The sequence below is a fragment of the Crinia signifera genome, chromosome 6 (assembly GCF_055691185.1).
Source record: "Crinia signifera chromosome 6, ASM5569118v1, whole genome shotgun sequence".
Lineage (NCBI taxonomy): Eukaryota > Metazoa > Chordata > Amphibia > Anura > Myobatrachidae > Crinia > Crinia signifera.
This window is the reverse complement of record NC_139222.1, coordinates 234,990,194-235,007,486: the sequence shown is the minus strand read 5'-3', so window position 1 is coordinate 235,007,486 and position 17,293 is coordinate 234,990,194. Positions and strand designations below refer to the sequence as shown.

At 44.8% G+C, this 17,293-nt stretch overlaps 1 protein-coding gene across 2 annotated transcripts in view; it reads right to left on the bottom strand.

The window, feature by feature from the left end:
- PHYHIPL (phytanoyl-CoA 2-hydroxylase interacting protein like) overlaps positions 1–17,293 on the bottom strand; it is a 146,449-nt gene that overhangs the window by 5,672 nt on the left and 123,484 nt on the right. For both annotated transcript variants that reach the window (XM_083149115.1, XM_083149116.1), the window contains exon 3: positions 1,795–1,969. In XM_083149115.1, coding sequence (XP_083005241.1) covers positions 1,795–1,969 — 175 coding nt within the window. The remainder of the gene's footprint in view (positions 1–1,794; positions 1,970–17,293) is intronic.

Here is a 17,293-nt window from a genome sequence, read left to right as displayed (position 1 = left end):
ATTTTTCGGGCTGTGCTCCAGTGCCCACCTCCTTCCCCCTGGCTGTGTGCGATGTGACCTTGTAACGTCATGCCACACACAGTCGGGTTGCCGGGGACAGGGCCGGGCAGCGACTGATGTAGTGCTCAGCAGCTCTACCCGGACCCCGGAGCCACAGTGGTGGTTTTTTTTTTAAAGAGCGCTCACCCCAAAAAAAACTTGCCTAGTGGGGAGCGCTCTCTAAAAAAAAAGAAAACACCTCTAAAGGGGTTAAAATAAATGTTGACATGTGACTCATGTTACATTTCTGTGCCCAGATATGAATGACTGAAACCTGTAGAATCCATGTGAATGAATCAGTGTAGGTCTGTTTATCTTCCTGATTACTGAAGATGTATAACATATCTCATCTGGGGATGATGCCTATTATAATTGCGGGTATAAAATATTTTCATACATGTTCAATGTTTACACATGCGGGAAATCGATAGGCGATAATTACAGATGTGTGCAGTCCAGCTCCACATCTGCTGCGTACACTCATGACCACCACAGCCATCAGTTGTGTGCTGAGATGTACCACACCTAGGAGGACAGATATGTAAACCAATTTTCAATTGTCACACAATATACCACAAGCTTTTAGCTGCATAAATATACTAAAACTTTGGCGTTATGTGAAATGTAATTTACAGGTATTGTGTCCTATATTTCATGGAATGACCCTGTAACACATAAATGACAGTTATAAAGCGATTAGTTACTTTGTGCAACCTCTCCACTTTATCACCATGGCTTCGTTCATCTACTTTTGCATAGCAGAAAATAAATATAAAAAAGTATTGAATACAGTAAAAATTACATATGAATATGGGGGGATTCAATCCTGCTCGCTAGGCTGCGTACATTTGTTGGAAAACACCGCCCCGTCTCACACGTCCCTATCAGCACGGCAGTGGGGAGCGGATTCCCTGCCCGTCTCCACTTCAGTGAGATGGGCAGTGTTAAGTGGGGCTGTGGGGGGGCTACGGGGGATCAGCAGAGAGCCGGAGGAGGGCTCCTATAGAATGGGGCATGCGAGTGTCTCTTGCGCGTGCATCCCCTTTCTGTTGGATGGCGCACAGCGGCGATTGGCAATTCTATCGCCAGGAGCTGCTCCATCTGTACAGCTGGCAGAGTTCTGCAAGTAACCACGGTGACAGCAGAATCACAGTCATATACTAGGAAACATAAGGGTTACCACCTCATCCCTTTAATCATACCTCCAACATGACCCTCTCCAGGAGGGACATATTGCTCTGCTCCTGCACTCCCCTCTGAATTTATGATTACCAGCACCTGTGGTGAAGCCCCTTTCTTATCCATAAACCTGTTTTAAACAGGTGATGGCAGTCATAAATTAAGAGGAAAGTGCAGAAACAGAGCATTGTGTCCCTCCTGGAGAAGGTCATGTTGGGTGGTTTGCTTTAATTCTGGACACATATTAATTACAAAGATTCTGTGGCTGATTAAAACCAGGTAAAATCGAGTCGTGAAGTCAGCCAGCCACAGAACCTGTGTAATTAATATGTAACCAGAATTAAAGGGATGAGGTGGTCACCCTAGGAAACAAGCAGATAACAAGGGGATGAATTTTATTTTAATGTGGCGGATTTCTGTTAGCAAATGTCAAAGCCCACAATTTCGGAAAGTACTTGTAAAAATATCTCCATTTAATGTACAAGTGCATTTGCATAAAAGCTTTAGCTGATGCTGAAAAGAAAAGCAGTGCAATGAACAACTACAGCCCTGAAGAAAGAACAGCACAATTCTCACCTGCAGTGCAGAATTCAATGATCTCGCTCCACTCAGACACAACATAATCCCCATCCACCTGCTTCGATGCAGTCTGAACAGCCACCGTGTACTCAGTCCTTGGGCTCAAAAACCAATGTCCACGGACTGTCATCGGCAGTGGGACTGCTTTAGCCACCAGCTTAGTGGGAACATCCTACGGAAGAAACAAAACATAAGAGACAAAAAGGTTAATCACGTTTAGGAGAGAAATTACCATTTCATTTTCTTTTACTGATTTAAAGATCAATTGTCTTATCACTGAATAAATCTACTGAAGGAAAATCAATCTATAAATCACAGAGTATCCAAACCTCAAAACAAGCAGAATCACAAAGCCCTGAAATCAGCAAACCGGGTGAATTTATTATCATTCAGTTAATACAGTATATCTTGGGAAAAAATGGTTTAATTAAAATAAGACTCCGAAGATTCAAAAACAAATAACAAAAAAAAATGGGTAATTCATTTAAAAAAATGTCCCATTCAGTTCAATGTTTTGTCCACAGGTGCATTATTAATCCTGTTCAAGTCAGTGAGCACAATGACCTAGATCAGGGGTGGCCAAACTGGTCCTCAAGATCTACCAACGGTCCACATTTTCCAGGTTACCTAGCTGGTGCACAGCTGTGGTCATTACTAACTGTCACATTTTAAAACATGCTGCATTCATTCCTACTATAGATGCACAGGTTGCCTGGAAAACATGCACCGTTGGTAGATCTTGAGGACAAGTTTGGCCACCCCTGACCTAGATGGAGAGAACTTTGTCTATGGATTTTCATAGATAAACTGGCTAGATAAAGATAACTGACATTTTAATATTATGATGAGGGACCTGATCTCCCAAACAGTGTTCATACTGGATGGTACTTTATTGCCGGTCATTCAGCTCCTAACTGTCATTTTCAAACCCAGCCTGTAACATAGCAGATAGGAGCTGATTGGCCGGTGATAAAGTACCAGCCACTTTATCACTGCACCTTGCTTAATAAATCTTCCCCAATATCAGTGTGAAATACTTGCCCACTGGATAAAAGACTTTGGGATGGCTATTGTTACACTGCTAGTAACAATAGACACATGATTTAGATTTTCTAAAGCTTCTAAAAGTGGAAAGTGGGGATGTTGCCTATAGCAACCATTCAGATTATGTCTATCGTTTTCTAAATTGCAAATAGACAAAGAAGGTAAGTGGGAGCACTGATAGAGTAACAGATAGAGAAATTATAGCTACAATCTGATTGTAAAAATGTAATGTAATTCATTATGGGAACAAAAAATGTCCAAGCTACTTATAGGCTAAATGGAGTTATTATGGAGAATAAGGACTTGGGGGTCATCATAGATGATAAATTGGGTAATAGTGCACACTGTTCCAGTGCAGCAGCAAAAGCAAACAGGACACTGGCAAACATTAAATGGGGGATGCCAATGTGATAGTGCCTCTTTACAAGGCATTGGTGAGACCAGACTTTGAATACTGTGTTCAGATCTGGGCACCGCACCTTAAAAATGACATAAATGGATTGGAACAGGTGCAGAGAAGGGCGACTCAGCTAGCAAAAGGTCTCAAATCACTAGAATACAAAGATAGGTTAACCAGGCTGAATATGTTTTCACTGGAGAAACAGAGGTTGCGAGGTGATATGATTAGTATATTCAAATACAGGATTGGGAATCATATGGAACTGGGAGACGATTTGATCACTAACAGGCCTATACTTAGGACACGCGGGCATGTACTGAGGCTCGAGGAAAAGTTATTCCGTACTGAATTAAGAAGAGGATTCTTCAACATTAGAGCAGTAACATTCTGGAACTCATTGCCGGGGGGTGATTACAGCAACTACTGTTGATGAATTTAAATCAAAACTGGATACATTTTTGGCCACTAAGGGAATCCTATAGATCAGTAGTTACAAGTTAGATAGGTTGAACTCGATGGACTAATGTATTTTTTCAGCCTTAATTACTATGTTACTATGGGCAACATCCCTACTTTTCGCTTTTAGATCTTTAGAAAAGATAACCCTAGTTCTCTGTTGCATTCTAGAGAATGATAGAACACCGCCAATTGTCTGTTTAGATGCTTTATTCAATCTATCCCATGGAAACAAACATGATGTCATCATTTTGAATCTAACAGCTCTTGGTGTCCAAATTTAAGGCTATTCTGCAACTATTCTAAACTCGGTTCTCAGGACCCCACACAGTTCATGTTTTCCAGGTCATCTGACAGGTGCACTCATTACTGAGTGACACATTTTAGAGATGCACAGGTGGAGCTAATTATTTGTCTTGATTCTGTGAGGAGAATTCAATTGAACATTGTGAGAGATGTTCAAAATAGCCACTAAAATGCCAGCGTCGCTCATATTTGTTGTATAAATTCAAATGTTGTGTAAAAATGAATATTTTTCGTATATATAAGGTAAATATTACAGGTCATTATGATAAATAAAAATTATTGCTTGCCACAACTATATTGAAAAATTGGTACTTGTTTCCTAGCACGGCGCCCGTTGTGGTGTCATTTTTCATTTGAACTACAGGAGCCAGGAGGATATCTGTGCCGCGGGACCTGGAAGGTGGCGGCGGCATGCGGAGGGGTAATGGGGGTGCATAACTTTACTTACACTGGGCTAGTCAGAGGGGGGCGGTGCTGTCAATATCGGCGCGGGGCGCAAAAATGTTAGTTACGCCACTGATGGTCATAACACCAAGATTAACACTGACCAATTACACCTGACCAGTGAAGAATATACTGCAAGGTAGGATGAATGGTTCACCGCCATTGGTCTTCTTTGATGCTGCCATCTTTAATCTCCATTCATAGAAAACAGTCTCTGGTTAAAACCTTTGAGGGGCCGTACAACTCCCGACATGTTACAGCGGAGAAAAATCAGAAAAGGAGGGTGGAGCTAAGGGGTGAACGATGGGTGAGGATAAACCATAGCTGTCATGACAACACTGCAACTCTGCCATCAATGGTGAATAAACATCTGGACTCACCATAGGTAGCCAGCCAACTAGGTTTGCTAAATATTAATAAATCAACATGCATCCCAGCTTGGCAGAAGTGTACCTTTTGCTGCAAAAGGCAAAAATCCATAGTAAAGAATCTAATTTTGAAGAGAAAAAAAAATAAAAAAAGCTATGATCTGTTTTGGCAATAAATATTAGTGAAAGGATAATGTGCAATGCACTACACATAACAAGCCGGAGGATCAAATACCAAACAGAGAACCAACCTCAGTGTGGAGCTCAAGGAGGCAGGCATGGCTCTGCGGGCATGTTGCGGACATGGCTGTGCCTCCTTGGCCATCCCAGGAACTGGAGATTTGTACACACCCCTCAACTAAAGATGAGCAGATCGGATTGATCCGGATCCGGATATATTCAGATCTCAAAGCGGCATCTTATTTGCTACAGAAAGTCACATGTTTTGGATAGCCAATAGGAAACATCCGAACATGTGCTAATTTGGTGGTAAGAACCGAGTAAATCTGAACCCCCTCATCTCTACCCTGAACCTTGCTATGCTAGGTATTGCCTCATTTATCACTTGTGTTATGCCATGTAGTTACTTTGTGTTACAAATTTTCATTTTACCTTCTGCATGAATGCATTTTGTATGATTCTCGTCCACTGTTTTTTTCCGTACAATTGTAACATATTATTTGAGGGATGTTAAAAAGAAAGTAACATTGGGAAAAAAGCATTAAAAGGCACAGAGGTTGCCTAGTCCTGACAAAACATATCAAGTAACTTGTCCCAGGATACACATTTAATTGTCTACGGCTAAACTGTGCACTGGGAAATCTCTCTGGATAAAATATGACATTTTAATGAGTCACTTCAAAACAGAAAATTCTCTTCAACTTTCTTACAGCGGTTAACTTTAATTTTTTTTCTACAAGCAATTAATACGGCAGGCATTATTATTCCGACATTTAGGCTTCATTCTGTGCCGTTAATGAGGCAGTTCTGGGTTATTACTCTATTTGCCGATGGGTAGCAGAGCTTAAGAGCTTTAGGGGATGATATGCAAATTGTTCAAGAAAAATCAAGTACTTCATATGCTGTCATTTTGTTATTAAAAGAAAAGCATAACCTCAATTATATCTGCTAGACACCGGCACTGTCCTACTGCACAGGATCATACCATCCGATGCTTAAGGGAAGCGGGGAATGGGATTTAGGGCATCGGGATCTACTGTGGCTTAGAATGTAAAGTACATTTTCATTATCAGTAACCGCAGACTTGGCTGGACTGGAATAACCCTGCAGACCAGGACACCTCAGAGATGAAAGCAAACACAGGAGCATATGAAAAGTTCAATACACTTTCTTATGTATGTCATTAAGAGTCCTCCAGAGACATCAATAGCGTAATTGTCGAAGAACTACGTTGCAGGGCAACAGCACACAATCAATGGTTTTTCTGAGATTATGAGCCACATTTATGTTGTTTAGCCAGATGGGATGTCAGTAAATAGGGTATACTCTATGGCCCTTATTCAGATCTGATCGCAGTACATATTTGTTCTCAAAATGGGCAACACCATGCGCACTGCAGGTGGGGCAGATGTAACATGTGCAGAGAGAGTTAAATTTGGGTGGGGTGTGTTGAAACTGAAATCTAAATTGCAGTGTAAAAATAATGCAGCCAGTATTTACCCTGCACAGAAACAAAATCACTCACACAAATCTAACTCTATACATGTTACATCTGCCCCACCTGCATGTGCACATGGTTTTGCCCATTTTAAGAAAAAACTTGTACTGCGATCAGATCTGAATAAGGGCCTATATACGTATAAGTGACATCACTGAGGCAAAAGGGAGCAGAGTGCTTGGGGCTATTTGTAATGCTGCTTTCACACCGCAAAACCTGCTCAGACCAGGTATTTAAAACGTTTTTTTTAAACGGGTCAGAGCAAGTTTAACCCCTTTCACACCACATGTAAATACCTGGTCTAAAGCAGGTTTGCGGTGTGAAAGCAATACTGTAAAAGCGGTAAAGCAGCCTTTCTACCCCCCCCCCCCCCCCCCGACAGCCACCCCCGGGAAGCAGCCTTTCTACGTAAAAACACCCGACAGCCGCCCCCCCCCCCCCCCTGGAAGCAGCCTTTCCCACCACCACCCCCCCGGACAGCCCCTCCTCAGAGGCAGCGGGACATCCACATCGGGCTCACGCAGCCCACTGCCCGCACTCGGCTGCTGGAGGTAGCAGCCGTGGCCGCCCCGCTCCGGTACCTGCAGGCTGATGGGGCAGACAGCTGCCCGCAGCCCAGCCTGAGCAGCCCGTCCCCGCTCACCTCCAGCAGTAGCAGTGGCCCCCCCACTCTCATCCCAGACACTTGTCCGAGAGATGCGGGGGATGCTGCTAGGGATCCTGCAGGACCAGAGGCGCTGGGTATACTACAGGGCAGCTGTGAGAACTACTAGTTCCCACTCCCTGTAGGGACCCCGCCACTAATATAATATACACTGCAGGGACCCCCTGCCCCCAGCGTGATCATTCCCTTCCCTGCGCTGGGGGCAGGGGGGAAATACCGTTTCAGATCCGTTCTAGACAACAAATAAATGGGTCTGAAAAGGGTAGGACCCACCTTTTTTACCGTTTCCAAAAACCATTTTTTGGAAACGGTAAAATCACTGTGCACCTTTCAGACCGCACATATTACCGTTTTGAAACGGTAAAAAAATGGCAATATAACGGTTAATATGTGCGGTCTGAAAGGGGTATCAGTGAGATACTGCCACATGTGTGTGCATCTATTACCAGTGTAATAACTTTTAACTAATACCGTTACAAGCCCTTCGCTGATGTACATACATGTGTATGCAGGTGCAATGACTGAATCACTTTCAGGCAATGAAATACGGCACATCTTTCTGAAAAATCATTGGTCATCAATGGTCACACCATTAAAATGTACACCAGCCCTCGGTAAGGTCCAGTATAGCATCAAATGTGAGTGTCAAAACGTCTGAGGGTGCAACCAGATGGCCCCATAAAGTGGACCATCTTTGTCCGCCACCACCCAATCACTGATAAGCACATTTGCAAAATGCTTTAGATAGCTGGCATCTCGAGCAACTGTGCTTGAAGCATAAACAGTGAGATGCCTGCGCTGCAAAACCTTTAAGCGATTTACGTGCATGTGCAGTTGAAAATCAAATCGACCAAATTTGCATTGTGTGCAACTTATATAATAATAATAACAATTATAACAACAACCCCTGATTGGCCAGCCTATAAAGTAAGCAGGCTAGCCAGTCTTAGCTTATCTATGTGGGGAATGATCTAGAATTGGGTTATTTGCAATCCTAGTTTGTTGTTTCCCAATGTATGTTATTGCATGTGCTGGGTCTGACTATCCCATCTCCATACAGCTGCTGAATGTGCGAAAAGATGTGTTCGAAAAGGGTCGTATCTCTTTAAAACCATTTGTAAGAGTGGCTGAGGGCTGCATAAGCCAGAAGCCATATAAGAGCCCTGACTTAGGTTCACAGAAAGTTCAGCAAGGGTAAAACTTAGTCTGTCTGTTTCTGCCTGGATACAAGCTGGTGATCAGGCAGGGACCTATCAGGAGGTTAAGGGGAGTAGCCAGGCATAGGTTATTTAAGTCAGAAGATCATGTGACCTCTTCCTTCTTTTCCATTTTGGAAGCCCTCCCTCCCACCCCATTATCGGGATCACGGTAGGGATGGTTATCCCTGTGAGTGACTTGGTGGTTTTTTGCAGAAGCGGTTTCTGCGGAAATTTTTTTGTTTTTGTGGCTTTCCAGCCAGCATGGCGGGAAGTCGCTACCAGCCAGCAGTCAAAGGGGGGCACAAGCGGTCATCGTGGGGCACCATCCCTTTCGTAGGACGGCGGGTGGTCCTTCCCTGCGGGACCGTCCGCTTAGGGCTCAGCCAGGTTAGGGGGTGGTGAGACCCTCACGATGCAGGTTGTGCCAGTTAGGAGGCGGTGGTGAACCCCTCCTGCAGTTTCTCTTTTTCTACGTATATCAAGTTGACTGGGCTGGCGTGTTGGCAGCGGCTTAGTCTTTGCCATCCTCCAACCTTTAGTTTAAAGTTAGGGACTCAAAAACCCAAATTCAAATTCCAAATTTACTAGTTCAGCTTACAAGGTCTTTAATAAATATTCCTCTGACCTTTTTAAACTTAATTCTCGGTGTCAGTGTGGTTATTTCTTGTACGTGTGAATTATTTGGTGTCGTCTCACTTATTTTAGATAAGGGTTTTATGTTTAAGTAATGCAAAGGTAGTTTAAGTAATGGGCTACTTACAGCTCATCATCGAATGATTTTTCCACTGGGCACAACTCATCACAAGCGCAGATTTGCTAAAGACTTAGGGGGGTATTCAATCCCCCGTCGCTAATTCCGACGGGGTAAATAGCGGCGGGTGCCTATTCAATGCTGTCTTCCTCAAAAGGTATCTTGGCAAAACGAGCCTGACTTTAGAAGCAGAACGGCCATGGAAGGTCGAGCTCACGGCCGGATCTCGATGATCCACGGCCGTTTCTCATGGCCATGCCCCCTTTTCAGCACTCGGCAGGCGGGACATTAAATCCTGCCTGCCGATTTGATGTCGAGCAGAACGAGAACAAGACAGGGTCACAGCTGCCGGGACGTCCCGACAGTCGTAACCCGGAATTGAACTCAGCAGAGTAAAACAGGCATATCCGGCCTGTTGCTGATGTCACACACCCTCCCCTAAAATGCTTGAGCACGCCTGCATTTTCCCTGACACTCACAGCTTTTCTCCGGCACGCCTAGCATTTTTATTCACACTCCCATGAAACGGGCGATTCTACGCCTACTTCCTGTTAATTACCTTGCGAATGGCCAGTGATCAAAAAAAGTAGCAGGCTTATATTGCAGGACAGCCTTGCGCATTTGCAGTCTTTCAATAATCGGCCGCTGTGAAAATTTGCAGTGTGCGATCAGCCCTGAATTAGTAGAAAAAGGCTTTGGTATTCCCTATTTACCGTGGTACATAGATCTCAGTCTATGGTAGTTATTCTGATTCACTCGGAAAGGCACAATCACTCTCTAATGGACAAAACCATATGCACTGCAGGTGGGGCTGATGTAACATGTGCAGAGAGAGTTTGGGTGATTTATTGTTTCTGTGCAGGGTAAATACTGGTTGCTTTATTTTTACACTGCAATATAGATATCAGTTTGAAGTACACCCCCCACCCAAATCTAATTCTCTCTGCACATGTTACATCAGTCCCACCTGCAGTGCATATGGTTTTGTCCCTTAGAGCAGAGGTTCCCAAACTTTTTTGAATCACGGCACCCTAAAGTATCAGAATATTTTTCAGGGCACCCCTAGGCCAAAGTTTGTTACCAAGAATTAAAAAAAAAGAATTAAATGAAATAAGTTGTGCTTAAATGTCATCCTTAGGTCCAGTTATGTGGTGAGGAACACAATTCACTTTTGTTTCCCCACATATTTTATCATTGGAAGCCCCAAGCACTGATTTTGCCTGTTTCATTGGCCACAAATAATTAGAATTGGTTCTGGGCCACCAACCGGAGGCACCCCTGCAAGTGCTCCGAGGCACCCCAGGGAGCGTAGGCACACAGTTTGGGAACCACTGCCTTAGAGGGTGATTGTGACTTTGCGAGTGAATCAGAATAACCACCTACATACATGTGCATTTTACAGTAGTTTTCTTTTTCCTTAACATACATTTTATTGTATGTGGATTACATAAGATGGGGGGGGGGGGGGTGGCAAAATTGGTTTCAATACACATGTATGCCATTATAACAGATAAGGTGGGGCTGATGTAGCATGTGCAGACAGAGTTAGATTTGGGTGGGGGGTGTACTTCAAACTGATATCTATACTGCAGTGTAAAAATAAAGCAGACAGTATTTACAGTACCTTGCACAGAAACAATAAAACACCCAAATCTAACTCTCTCTGCATGTTACATCTGCCCCACCTGCAGTGCACATGCTTTTGTCCATTAGAGAGTCATTGTGCCTTTCCGAGTGAATCAGAATAACCCCCATATGACATAAACCACCAGAACAGAATGCTCAACTGATTTACCATAAACCATCAATAATATTATTACTCTCATGCCCCTTCAATTGCAGCTCATCAGCCATGGAAACAATAGTACAAGGTGCCATATTAATGTCTGTTCTTATAAGAGCAACGCAGCTATAGCTGCTGTGATTTGATTTTCAACACAAGAGTTTAATACATCTCCTTAAAAGGACTGGACACTGGAAGCACAAATCCGATAGGTCTAAAGAGGATCCTATTAAAGCAAAAAAAAAACCACCTCAGCTTGTCACAGACTTCACCGCGCACTGGCAGAGAGCAGCCACCACACACACGTCTCCCACAGACCTGTGCACTAAGTAGCCTCACATACTGTAGTTCAAATATAAAATAATAATTATAATAATTTGGCTAATAGAAATACTGTATCAGCTCTACTTGCTAATTTGCATTGTCATTTATTGTGCTTCTATTTGACCCTTTACAAATACACAACAGTATTATCTTCTGACCGATTGTCTATTTTTAGATAGGATAAGCAGCCACCAGAGGGCGCTGTGATGTTAAGAAACAAAATTTGCATGAAGAACCCTTTGTGTCTGGTAATAAAGAGCTTACAAAGGTAAACCACACATACTAAATGCTTTTCTATATTCATTTATATTTCCAGCATTGTCTACAGCTGTGCTTTGATGCCAATAACAGTAGGAATTAAATATTTCTGTAAGTCAGTATGAAACGTCTATCGATTCTATCAAGCATTTGCAGAGATTGGCGTATTTGGTACTATTAATGTGCTGGAAGAAATAAGTCCCGGGTTCTGGAAGACAGACATGAATGAAATCTAAATGGCCACACCCTAGCTCACTGTTACTGTGCGGCAATGTCTGTCATATATTCTGGAGGTCATTCTGGTTGACCCGTAAAGTTTTGTGGGTCATCTAAACGCTGCCCGCCGCCCGCACAAGTGCCCCCCCCCCTACTCGCATGCTGATTTCTCCGCACGCATGGGAATGGATGTTTAGGATAAACATAAATTTGCAGCCTTGCGTGCAACGGTGAAATCATGATTTTGCAAGCGCGCGCAGATCTAATACCCCTTTCACACTCTCAATTTTATCCTGGGTTTTTGCACATGAATGCACAACAACCCGGGATTTAGCTCAGTGTGAAAGGGTCTTGAAAGAATATCCCGGGATGAACATCCCGGGATATCGACCCAGGTCCTGACCTGGGTAGATTCCGCAATCGACCCAGGATGCGGTCAGTGTGAATGGTCCCGTACCCGGGATTGGGTACACGGGACTTTAAAAAAACTGCTGATTGGAGCTTTCTTGGGCTCACAAATGCTGATGTCATCTTTCAGAGCCCTGGAGTCCAATTTTAATGACATGCATATGTATTTGCAGGGATTTCCCGGTATCAGAGTGAATGGGGCTGTCCCGGGTCGATCCCAGGTCTGAGTGCAGTGTGAAAGGGTACATTCCCAGGTAGAGTCCCGGGAAGCATCCGGGAACACATTCCCGGGTATGACCCGGCTCTGCGAGTGTGAAAGGGGTATAAGTCAGCCTCTGCTAACCTTAGATCTGCTGTGCTTCATTCTTTAAATAGAACTCCCATCAAAGTATATTTCCCTCTTAATATAAATTTATTCAAATTAGCCTGCCAGTAGGTTAGGAGGTACTTGTGTACTTTCACGGCTCCCATCGCATGCCATCGCATGCCAAATGTAGTGGCATGCGATGGGATGCGATTTTTCCGTGTTTTTAGGCATTTTTATAAAATCGCATGCGATCTGATGTGATGCGATGTCATTTTTCACAGAAATAATGGACATGAGTTGACATCATGTAAAATGCACCCCAAATGTCATTTTTCACACTGTACCACCCCCACTATCAACGCCAACCCGAAGCGTGGCGAGCGAAGCGTGGCACGCGTCCTACGACCTTTTCATACCCCCACTATCCACGTCGGCGTGGAGTTGAGAATAGAAAGTGTGGCAAGCCACCAAGCCCGAAGCGTGGCGAGCGGACGCGGATACCTTCACAGGTATCCGTGTCCCCTCGCGGGCTTCACAGGTATCCGTGTCCGCTCGCCACGCTTCGGGCTCGGTGGCTCGCTGCGCTCGCCACACTTTCTATTCTCAACTCCACGCCGACGTGGATAGTGGGGGGTATGAAAAGGTCGTAGGACGCGTACCGCCGCCGCTCGCCACGCTTCGGGTTGGCGTTGATGGTGGGGGTGGTAGTGTGAAAAATTACATTTGGAGTGCATTTTACATGATTTCAACTCATGTCCATAATTTCTGTGAAAAATGACATTGCATCGCATCAGATCGCATGCGATCTCATGCGATCGCATGCAATGCGATGCGATTTTTCCCTGTACGATGCACATCGTGGGAGCCGTGAAAGTACACAAGTACCGGTTAGGACTATACTGTCGTTGCAGTGGAATAATTAATATTGACGATACACTAATACAGATAATATCCTGAAATTGAAAAAAATACATCAAAACTGTGATGGTAAAAATAAATTCATAATAACAATAATAAGGATTGACTCCTTTCTTACCAGTGGGAGCCACTAAGGCACATTATTATTGGAGATGGCACAAACAAAAACACAATTATAATATAGATATATTAACAGACCATCCCTAGCTCATTGACGCTCTACCTGTAGACCATGCATCTCCTATGATGTCCCACCCAATATATTGAAGACACCATATGGCTTTTAAATGCCCCATAGACCTTTTCACATGGCAATAGACCTGGGGTAGCCAACTCCAGTCCTCGAGAGCTACCAACAGTTAATGTTTTCCAGATCTCCCCACAGAATCACAAGTGAAGTCATTAGCTCCACCTGGATCTTTTTAAATGTGTTAGTGAGTAATGAGTGCACCTTTGTCTGGAAACTGTGAACTGTTGGTAGCTCTCGGGGACTGGAGTTGGCTACCATTGCAATAGACTGTTCGCTAATGTATAGGCTACAACTGGAGGATCTGCCAGTGGTGGATAAAGAGTGGGAAGTGGGTGGGGATTTAACATAGCCCTACCCCTCCTGATAGATAGGCACTTGTCATCAACCAATCACAGCGCAGGAGATGACCGGCACTGCGCCTTTCAAACCCATCTATAAAATTATACAAAGAAAACCGATCGGGCGCAGAAATGATAAAAGTCACCTTAAGAATGTACCAATTATAATGAATAAGTGCAGGCTCGGACTGGCCCGGGGGGGGGGAACCGGGGGATTCCCCGGTGGGCCCCTTTGATTTATAGCTCCGTCCACTTTAAAAGCAAGGCGGGGCTTAACACTATACATTATACGCTGCTGGGTAGTCAATAGCTAACCGCTACTATGCTACTAGTAGCGGATGACTCACCTGCCGGCGGAGGCAGTGAGCTGGAGGTGGAGAGGGCAGCTAGGAGGCTCCATATGCTGGACAGTGCGCCCTACAGTGACGTAACTATTGCACACTAAAAAACTATTGGGGCGCGCTACAAAAACCGGAAGCAGGGGGGGAGCGCAGCAGGCATCGGGGTCTGTCAGAAGTGAGAGGCAGAGTGCTGGCACCCTGAGAGCCCAGATCCTGCAGGGAGCCATCCTCCTCCCATCCTTCCCCTCCGCTACATCTGTTCTCAGCGTCATCTGCCAACCAATCAGAAGCTGCCCAGGCAGGGTAGCGGAAGCCGCTTCTGTGAGATGCAGGAGGTCCGGGACTTTACTACAAGTTGCAGTTCTCGGTGTCCCAGAGCAAGCCGGTAGTTATGGACCCAAAAGAAGGAGAAGAGGTCAGTAGGAGGAGCAGCTCGCTGTCGGACACACTCCGCTGCTGCTGTGCTGCTGCTCGGCGAGGGAAGGATCTAATGCCAGGATCTAATGCCGGGCAAAGTCAAAAAAGAGAAGAAGAGTTTGTACGGATGCACTCCTTACTGGACAATCATGGAAAAAAATATATAAATGGTTTTATTCCTTTTCAAATATTGTTAAAAAAGTGGAGGTTCCTTTTATCTTTATTAGGACTGGAATGGATAAGGAGTCCTTATCCATTCCAGTCCTAATAAAGATAAAAGGAACCTCCACTTTTTTAACAATATTTGAAAAGGAATAAAACCATTTATATATTTTTTTCCATGATTGTCCAGTAAGGAGTGCATCCGTACAAACTCTTCTTCTCTTTTTTGACTTTGTATGCTAATGTTTGGGATAGCACCCCCACTGTTGTGAACCAACATACAGTGGTAGATTGCCCGCCAAACAGAGGGCATCAATTTCCTATCTTTTGTGTGCAGAACCCCCCCAAACCCCTATCCACTCTAATGCCGGGCACCCAGACCAGCGTTGACAAATGTCCTGTAGCACAGCACCAGATGCCGGGAGAGCTCTAGTCAGATCCACAGGTGATGTATGTGCTGAATTCTGGTTTGCCCCTGCAGTGCTGACTCTGGATTTGATTGCAGAACTACAGTATGTGGACCTAACTGCCAGTGAATGTATTACCTGGTATAGCAGCAAGGAATGGGGGTTAGGGTATATCATCATGCACATTGCACAGTGTCACCCTCATGCTGCATGAGCAATACTTAGGATCTGGGGCATCAATAGTGAAGTCACATGTTTGATGGATGAGATGGGCCAAGCTTGGTGATACCATACTGACAAAAAACCCTCATTAATCCAGTTTCTATTTGCCCCCTATAGGTATGTGTTTTTTTAGAGTGACCAACTTTTTTTAAAATTAGAAATAAGTGCATTGCAAATTACTGCACAATGAGGCGTTCGAGAAATGTTCTCGTATTTAAGTTGTCTCCCTTCTAGTGGTACATAATTATACCATTGAGGTTCATTAATGGTGAACATAGGTTTTCCAATGTGGATCTGGCTATATCAATGTATATAATGTGGTTCTTGTTTTATATATGAATATGTGTGTGTGTAGCAACAATATAGCTTTCCCTATATATTTTGTATAGACTTTGAGACCCCAGGTGCTGCATACATAGTGGGGTGATCACGCTGTGCACCTCCAAAGCAGAACTGCACAGATTCCACCTGCTGCTGCATATACTGTAAAGAATACTCTATTATTCCATGTTTAGTGCCCCAGAGTCTCTATATCCGGCATGTCCAAACTGTGGCCCTCCAGCTGTTGTGAAACTACACATCCCAGCATGCCTTGCCATAGTTTTAGCATTCCTTTATAGCAAAACTGTAGCAAGGCATGATTGGACTTGTAGTTTCACAACAGCTGGAGGGTCATAGTTTGGACATGCCTGCCCTATATGGTTCCCCTGTCACCCACTATCTCCCTGTCACCCCTGCCTCCCTGTACTTTTGGCGGTACCGTTGTGCGGCCACACCCCTTCCTTGTGAGACCACACTCCTTTTACCTTCGGCATGTGCTATCCCTTTAAAATGTTTATCCCATCAAGGGGCACAAAAATTTTGACTTGCTTACCCAAAAATTGCTTGTGTGGGTGGGTGGGTGGGGGGGACCACGACGACGACTTTTTTGGCTTGGGGGAGCTAAATTTCAAGTTACGCCACTGGCGCTTGACAATGTGCATGCTGCCACTGACAGCTTCAGGCCGCAACACACAGGCTTCCCGGCCTCTCTTTGTGTCTCTATGGCGAATGCCCCTCCAAAAATGTCCGCCGCCTTGTACTGCCATACCTCTAGTGCCTGTCGGAGGAGCGCAGCGCTACCCGGAAGTACAGATTCCGGTAGAGCTGGCATGCTGTTTGAAAGGAAGCCCCCTTGACCACAAGCATGTAAAACCCTTTGGCAACGAGCAAACATGTAAAATCCCTTGGCAATGAGCATGCAAACCCTCCTTGCCCCTGACAAAAGCATATACACTAAATCCCCCTAGCGACTAGCATGTAACCCTTCATAGCAACACGCATGTAATTTCCCCTAGCAATGAGCATGTAAAGTCCCCCCCCCCTGGCAACGAGCATGTAATCCCTCATGGCAACGAGAATTAAACCGCTAGCAAGAAGCATGTATCCCCTGGCACTGGGTGAGGGATCCGATATGATTTCCCGGCGGTCGGGATCCCGGCGGTCGGAATCCCGACACTGGAATCCCGACCGCCGAAATCCCGACAAGGGGGGGACATGGATCGCCCCCCCTTGCGGGCCCGGTGCCTCGCTACGCTCGGCACGCTATTTTATTCTCCCTCTATGGGTGTCGTGGACACCCACGGAGGGAGAAAGTTTCGGGATTTCGGCGGTCGGGATTCCAGTGTCGGGATTCCGACCGCCGGGATCCCGACCGCCGGGAAATTAACCGCATCCCCTGAGCAATATACCTCTGACAACGAGCATGTAGGTAAGAGGCAGTTATGTGGCATAATATGTAATAGGCATTATGATTTGTGTCATTATGTGGAATGGGCTTTACGGTGTGTGGCATT